General features: G+C 31.0%; 1 protein-coding gene across 1 annotated transcript; it reads left to right on the top strand.

Moving 5' to 3' along the window:
* Nucleotides 1-2,717: 2,717 nt before the first annotated feature.
* LOC107478462 (BTB/POZ domain-containing protein POB1-like) lies at nucleotides 2,718-5,369 on the top strand. Its single transcript, XM_016098607.1, has 6 exons — nucleotides 2,718-2,931; nucleotides 3,344-3,460; nucleotides 3,782-3,897; nucleotides 3,990-4,053; nucleotides 4,174-4,453; nucleotides 4,535-5,369. Exons 1-6 carry the CDS (start codon nucleotides 2,718-2,720, stop codon nucleotides 5,367-5,369), a joined length of 1,626 nt encoding a protein of 541 aa, XP_015954093.1.
* Nucleotides 5,370-8,377: the final 3,008 nt, after the last annotated feature.

The following is an 8,377-nucleotide window of genomic DNA, read 5'->3' as shown; positions in this document are numbered from 1 at the left end:
TATTATATTATAAATTATAATTATTACACAATAAATTATAATTATTACATATAAGACCATCATAAAATCCTATTTCAATTTTTTCTCATCAATTATTTATTTATATTTATATTTTTTATTTTTTTTTACAAAAATTTCTATGAATTCAAATCTAATCGTGCTAGCACATTTACCGTGTCTAGTTAACAATTTTATTAGTAACATGAAAACCAAAGTCAAACAATTTTCTCCTATCCACGTGTAATTTATTAATTGGTGAAAAAGGCATAGCCATTATAGCCACAGTACATTCATGACTACCATACACCGCACCTCTTATTATAGTCTATACATTATTATTAAGTAACAATCAGTATGAAAAATGTATAAAATTGAGAATATGATGACTGATTCTGTTGATTCACGCATGTCTCAAATACATGTTTATAGAAACCAACTTAAGGTCTAACCATAAATCGTAAAACGCTAGCAGAAATTTTTACTGCCAATGTTTTGAATTTGGATCTTCCATGAACTCTTTTATGTTTCTATCCATAGCTAGTAGTTTTGTGATAGATAGGATTACATAAGTTGGTATAATTATTATGCAGCAACCCAAAATCCCAAGTTTTGGGAGATGTTTTTTTACTGGTTACTAGTGAGGACTGAACTGAGTAGTGGTAAAGGTAAATTATAAATAATCTTGTTGTCGGAAATGTTTGCAAGAGTCCCTTTTTCTAGAAACTAAATTATAAACAAGTCGGTGACTATTGATGCTATTTGACATAGTTTAATCGAGGAATGTAAAGTGAAAATTTTGGACTGTAACCTTATATGTCTTATCTTTTGTCAAAACTTGAGAAAATATGTATTGCTTGTTCTAGCCTGAATATAGAGAAAATTCATGCCTTCAATATACTTGCCTTTGGATTTTTGTCAGTTAAATTGGATCTCGTTTGAGGAACTATATAAAAATCAATTTTTGTAAACAATTTTAGTTATTACTCTATCAATAGTTCTTGTTACCATATGCTATATGCAAGTTCTTTCATTATGTTGATATGATCATATATGATTACATATATTTGCTTTTATATGCAATAAATTACTCTTGCAATTATGTGATGATTAATCCTTTTTTCTTTTTTCAATCCAGACATTGGTTCGGTATCAGTTACCTTTGGTGACCGAAGAACTCGCAAAGAGATGAATGGATCTCACAAAGATAAACCTGCTTGGCTCTTTCAGAATTCTTCTCGACTCGAAAATCGACCCTTATCAATGTTATTATTGATCCCTATGCTGGTTCAGAGAGTGGGAGGCTGCAACATAAGAATCAATTTTCAGATTATCTATATTACACTGAAACTACGTTTTCTATGGTTTTCGATTTTAGATGTCAAGTTTCAATAACACAAATTACATAGCCTTGTGATTTTCTGTGGTGTACCATGATATGATAAAGACACAAACTATATTCTATGAATCCACACAAATGTTAAATGTTATATGATCATAATGAATACTTGAACATGGAAACTGAATTTTATATATACTTATTACTACTATTTCTATTTTATTTTGTCCATTTTTTTTATGTTCTTAAAATAAGGTATTTTGAAAGACAAAAAAAAAAAAGAAGGAATTATAAGAATATCTTTTATGTTGTAGAATCATTGAATATGAATTATAGGAATATCTTTCATTGAATATTTATAGTTTCACTGAATTTTCAATTAGTTTCCTATATTTTTTTTCTTTTCAATTGGGTCCTTAAAGATATACAAGTAATTTCACAATTCATTAATATTTTTTTGACGTTTAACGTTAACAGCGACTAAATTGAAAAAAAAAATGTATAGGAAATGAATTGAATCCAATTTTTCTTTCTAGTTTTTTTTTCAACTACTCATTGGAATGAAATGAAATGAATTGAATCCAATTTTTCGATACACACTAATATTTATTTAGGAAAGAAACACAATAGAATTTCCGCGCTTAGCCGATGAGTTGTATATCTTGTAATTTTTAAATGTGCTTAAAAAAAATGATAGAAAATACGATCTTATAATTATGTTTTGACTCACCTGGTAATGAAACTTTAAAATTTTTTAAAATTTTATATGTCAAAAACTATTTTAGAGATTAACATAAATTACATTTTTAAAGTTTAGAAATTAAATAGAGGTAATTAAAATTTACGTATAATTTAAAAGACTAAATTAAATATTATTTTAGAAAAAAAAAGCACATACTAATGATAGCGAGTAACACATCAAACAAAAAAATTAAGTGCGGACCATCCTTGTTAAAACCTCCATGATTTTTTCTCAGCTTCCTTCTATCAGTTATGAAAAAACCTTCACAGCTGACATCTACCCTCCTTGCATTGTCTTTAGAACATACAATAAACTAAATAACAAACCTAAAAACAAAAAGAAAAAGAGACAGTGGACAAAGTTGAATAACAAAGAATGGGTCCAGCTAAACTAACAGATATCGTAACTAGTAATTAAACAACAAAAAACAGAACGAATATATACTTTACATATTTATTAATCATTAAAATCTGCTTCTCTAATAATTAATAATAAAAAAAGGAGAAAGAATTTTGTGTTTCTGATTGTGTACAATAATTTAGGGTCTCTTGTTCTCCTTCAATTCATAGTTGCAGAGTAAGGAGGAGGATTTGTATTTGTTACATTGGATCTGTTTAATTTGAGTCCATGACAATAAGAATGGTGTTCAATCACTCTCGTTCTACTTCTTCGTGTAGCGACGTTGATTTTAGTTTTGCTTTTAATGATAGTAAATTCTCCGATAGAATTCTACGTATTGAGATCGTGGAAAACCTAGTTGATGATGAGCATTGTCTTGATTCCGATGGTGATGATTATTGGAACCGCCATTACAGGAGGCAATGTGACGATATCCACCACCATAATTACCATGGTCCTTTTCTCTTTCCCACTCACCAATTATACATTTTATTTGATTGTACCTTTGAAGGGTTGTAATACTTTGATCTTGTTTCCTTTTTCTGGTGATCATTAAACATCTTCTGTCTTTATTTAACTGGTTACCATCTTCTTTTCTAGTGTTATTTATTAGCTTATAACTAGGATGGTATGATTATTAAAGCAAAACCTATTGTGCTTCGACTTGGTGTAAAATTGAAAAGATAGTAAGTTGTGGAAAATTGTGGCTTAAGCCTTTGGAATTATGAAGCTTTTTTAAATGAACATGAATGGATGTTTGTTTTGCCTATATAATAATGTTGTTTCTTTGCTCACAAGTATTTTTGTTATGTACATCTAGTTTCATATTTTTATATAATACCCAAAATTTACTCTCTTGTTTGCAGTCGAAGATTTTTATGATGAACGAATTTTGAATACAAATCAAGCCGACATAGATAATTGTGTCCTTTATGAAAATCAAGAGAAAGAGACAACTTCAACAAATGATGAACGTCTTTCAGGTATTTAAATATATAGCTAAAAATCTTAAATTCAAGTTCTTAGTTAAATGCTTTTGTTAAAAGAAAAAAAATATCAAATAAAGCCCATTGTTTTTCATTACTGGGATCAGCTATAATCAATGAAATTCTTGAAGCTAGATAAATCATTTTAATGTGTGTTAAGCAAGCTTCTAACTGAAAAATGGAATTATTATTAAGGAAATGCATGGATATATAAAACAGGAACATTATTATTCTTACTTCACTTGGAAGTAAAAATACATCCTTTGTTGTTAGTGTTTACACTTTATTTGAGTGGGGTTCCATCTATTGTCAATATAGGTGATGAATCTTCACATAACCATGATTGGAGTAGTGATTGCTCTATAGATCTGAGAGTTAGAACATTATATATTAGTTCTCCTATATTGGCTGCTAAAAGTCCTTTCTTCTATAAGGTAGCGACATTTATTCTTTAATTTATTCGTTAGATCTGAATATTCTTCCCAATATGTTCACCAAATTATTAGTGTTATTGTTTATTTTGTAGCTTTTCTCAAATGGGATAAAGGAGTCAGAACAGACACATGTTACACTAAGAATTAATGCCAGTGGTATAGACATATACATATACAAACAACTTCTCTTTTTCTTCTTTTATTTTTTTTCATATCAATTATTTGATTAATATTAAAGCTAATTATATGTTCTTGTCTCTGCAAAAAATGTTACAGAGGAAGCAGCAGTGGTGGACCTTCTAAACTTTATGTACACTAATACGTTAAGCGCTTCTTCATCAACTGCACTGTTGGATGTGTTAATGGCTGCAGACAAATTTGAAGTTGCTTCATGCATGAGATACTGTAGTCAATTGTTACGGAACATGCCAATGACATCTGAGTCTGCGTTGCTTTACCTTGAGCTCCCTTTTACTCTCTTAATGGCCGATGCAGTTCAACCATTGACTCATGCGGCAAGGCAGTATCTTGCTTCAATATATAAAGATATATTAAAGTAATAATTAAGATTTCTTTTCTCATTCAATTCCTTCTTAAAGACGCGTGTCCAAACAGTTTAAACTTTTGGGACAAACAGGTTCCAAGAAGAGGTCATGAGCTTGCCCCTAGTCGGAATAGAGGCAATTCTATCAAGTGATGATCTACAAATGACATCAGAGGATGCCCTATACGACATCGTTTTGAAGTGGGCTAGAAGCCAGTATCCAGATCCAGAAGAGAGGAAACACGTGCTTAGCACGCGCCTTGCACGCTTAATCCGTTTCCCTTACATGTCATGCAGAAAGCTAAAGAAGATCTTATGTTGCAATGAAATGGAGCGAGAAATTGCGACGAAGCTTGTATTCGAAGCACTGTTCTTCAAGGCGGAGGCTCCACATCAGCAACGGATTCTAGTGGAGTCAGCGTCAGCTAGCAAGGGCAGTAACATGTTGGTGGAGCGGGCATATAAATACCGTCCGTTGAGGGTGTTGGAATTCGAGGCTCCAAGGCAGCAATGCATGGTTTACTTGGATCTGAAGCGAGAGGAGTGTGCGAATTTGTTCCCATCCGGTAGGGTTTATTCTCAGGCTTTCCACCTGGGTGGACAAGGGTTTTTCCTCTCGGCGCATTGCAACATGGACCAGGAAAGCTCGTTCCATTGCTTTGGATTATTCCTTGGAATGCAAGAAAAAGGGTCAATAAGCTCCGTTGACTATGAATTTGCGGTGAGGTGTAGGCCCACGGATGAGTTTGTAAGCAAGTATAAAGGGAATTATACATTCACTGGGGGAAAGGCAGTTGGCTATAGGAACTTGTTTGCCATTCCATGGACTTCCTTCATGGCTGACGATTGTCTATATTTCATTAATGATGTGCTCCATCTTAGAGCTGAGCTCACTATTAGGCAAAACCATTCACTTCACTCTACTTAATTTCTCTATGTAAAATTGTAAATTACTCTTTATTCTACTGTTAATATCTATTTAGCATATAAAAAGAAAAATTAATAATGTACATAAGAATTATTATTCTCAAACACCTAATATTTCTCTATTGTGTCCCATTATATTTTTTTCCAATGTGGCATAATAATATATATAGTTTCTTTCTTTATATTATGACTTCGATTTTTTTTTCCATTTCTATGACATCTTTTTTTTTTTAATGATTTTATACTTTTAATGTTAACGTTATTCCATAAGTCAAATGGATTTAATTAATCTTAATCCATAAGTCTTAATTAACTTACTAATCAATTAGTAAAAAATTAGCGTCAATAGAGAAATAAGACTAATTAAGATCTCCAAATTATCAATCAATTTGGACATTAGTAACTCAATGTCACCCAAATTATCGATCCAAGCCAAAAATACAAAAATCTACTCTAAAATCAAAAGGAGCATTTCATCAAATACTTAGCATGCACATAAGTAAAATATGGCAAATTGCAAGAATTATAAAAACTATAACTACCTAAACAAAAAGACAACAATAACCAATCAAATAAGCAACATTAAATATGAAAAATTTCAAATTGCATTAAAGAGAATTGAAATCCAACAATTGTTCATAAACTAAAATAGACAAAATAAAAAAAACTAACAAGAGAAACTAGGCAAATTGAGACAATAGAACAAAAAAATGTAAAGAGAACTACACAAGAACAAGAATTAAAATCTACATCTAAGAGAATTTAACCTAATACTACCCTAAATTCTAGAGAGAAGAGAGAGCTTCTCTCTTTAGAATTCTATCCTAAAACATGGTTCTAAAACTATACTATCGCTACTTGGTTCATCCTCCCTTGGTCTTGCCTTCAAATGCTTCAAAAATGAGTTGGATTGGACTCAAAATTGGCCTGAAATCGCGACCCACATGTTTACTGAAGTAAATCACGTACTGGCAGTTATGGCAGTTATGTGTACGCATGAGGTATGCGTACGTGCAAGTTGAGCGAAATGCAAGTCATGCATATACATGAAGCATGCGTACGCACAATTGCGCAGATTTCCAAAACTTCATTTTTTCATGAATTCTCCACTTTTACATGCTTTTTCTTCAAGCCATCCTTGCCTTCTAAGCTTGAAATCATTCAACAAACACATCAAGGCATCGAATGAAATATAAGTGAATTGAATTTAGCAATTTAAGAGCCTAAAAAGCATGTTTTTAATCATTAAGCACAATTAGGAGAAATTCACAAAATCATTATATTTCAGTGAATAAATACAAGATAAGTTGATAAAATCTACTCATTTCAATCCAAAATTTGCCATAAAATTGTGGTTTATCAACCTCCCCACACTTAAACAATAGCATGTCCTCATGCTAAACATTAGGAAAGACAAGATCAAGAAATGTCAACACTTATTATATGTAATCTATCTAAATGCAATTTACCTACCATATCCTATGCAAACTCACTTAGTTAAAAATAAATCAAAGTCCAAGAACATTGATAAACAAGAAGAGCAAAAATAACAATGATAGTCAAATCAACTCTACAATTGATTCAAGTCTTAAAAATTTTAATGAACTTGCAAGATAAAGTTTCAAGAGTAAAGGAAACATAGAATTGAGCAATCGAACCCTCACCGGATGTATATACTCTCTAATTACTCAAGTATTTTTGGGGTAACATTTATCCCCTTTTTATTGTTTTCTCATTTCTTTTTCTTTTTCTTTTTCTTCTTTTTTTTCTGTTTTTTTTCAATAACATAATATATACAAAAAGATTAATGCATATGATTCAATATTCAATACATGAGTATATACCCAATTCTCAAAATTTCAAAAAAAATACAAAATACCCTTTTTATTCTTTCTACCAATGTTTCTCAAATTTGTTCACACTTAGATGATACACACTCTCACTAGCCTAAACTAATCAAAGATCCAAATTAAGGACATTTATTATTTTTCACTTAGGGATAGTGATGTGCTAACATTAAGAATAAAATGGGATTCAAATAGGCTCAAAATTTATTAACAAAGGTATATAAAAAGGTAAGGGTATTTGAGTAAGTGAGCTAATTAAAATGAAGGCCTCAATCATATAAATACATTCATACACAGAATAATGGACATACAGAATCAAAGAAGGCAAGGACTACAATCATAGAAAGAGAATATCACACCCAAGAATAAAATAGTGGTTAATATGATGTAACCACATATTAAAGCTCAAAACTCATAAGGTTGTGTTTCTAGTTCTAAAACTATGTTCCACAATATAGTTCAAGAAAGTTCAATAAAAAATAATTTCAACTCAAATCAATTGGGTTGCCCTAAAACAGTCTCTTGAAATTCTATTATTTTAACCAAGTGGTCTAAAACATATATATATAATTTTTTTTTCAAGGGGTGGTTGGATGAAAATTAAAATTCTAAGTTTTTTTCCTATTCTATACTAATCTCAATCATATATGCACATGCATATAGAGAAAATTACCTAGATCATATTATCCAATATTCATCCACACACAATAAAAGATGTATATACAAACCAAGAAAATTCAAAGTAATCGAATAGCTAGCAAGAAAATTTAAAGGACATAGTAATAAGAAAAGTAAAATGTGAAAGTGTTTGAAATAGAAAGATGTTTCACCCAAAAATCGGTCACCAACCTCTCTATACTTAAAAGTTTACACGATCCTCCGTGCATTTAATGACGAGCAAAGGGATACGGAGACTTTACGAATTGCCACCTGCAGCTGGTGGATCATCCGACTGCGGAAGCGGAGGAGGAGGTTTCTGCCTTCGCTATCCATCCTTCATTTGCTTCCTTTTTGCTTATGATGATTTATCTGGAAGAATATAAAACAGAATATAGTAAGACAAGTAAATTCGAAGGCACAGAAGCATATATTGTTGGAATGAGGTAATAATTACTAAAATGAAGTGAGTTAATCAGTGTGTGACATTGATGAAAATAGTGCA

Source organism: Arachis duranensis, chromosome 3 (assembly GCF_000817695.3).
Source record: "Arachis duranensis cultivar V14167 chromosome 3, aradu.V14167.gnm2.J7QH, whole genome shotgun sequence".
NCBI classification, from domain to species: domain Eukaryota; kingdom Viridiplantae; phylum Streptophyta; class Magnoliopsida; order Fabales; family Fabaceae; genus Arachis; species Arachis duranensis.
The sequence above is the reverse complement of the archived record's forward strand: the minus strand, read 5'-3'. Positions and strand labels throughout refer to the sequence as shown.

Coding starts and splice junctions, on each gene's coding strand:
- LOC107478462 (XM_016098607.1), top strand. CDS start 2,718: ATGGTGTTCAATCACTCTCGTTCTACTTCTTCGTGTAGCGACGTTGAT. Junction 2,932..3,343: donor CCACCACCATAATTACCATG/GTCCTTTTCTCT, acceptor TCTTGTTTGCAG/TCGAAGATTTTTATGATGAA. Junction 3,898..3,989: donor AAAGTCCTTTCTTCTATAAG/GTAGCGACATTT, acceptor TTTATTTTGTAG/CTTTTCTCAAATGGGATAAA.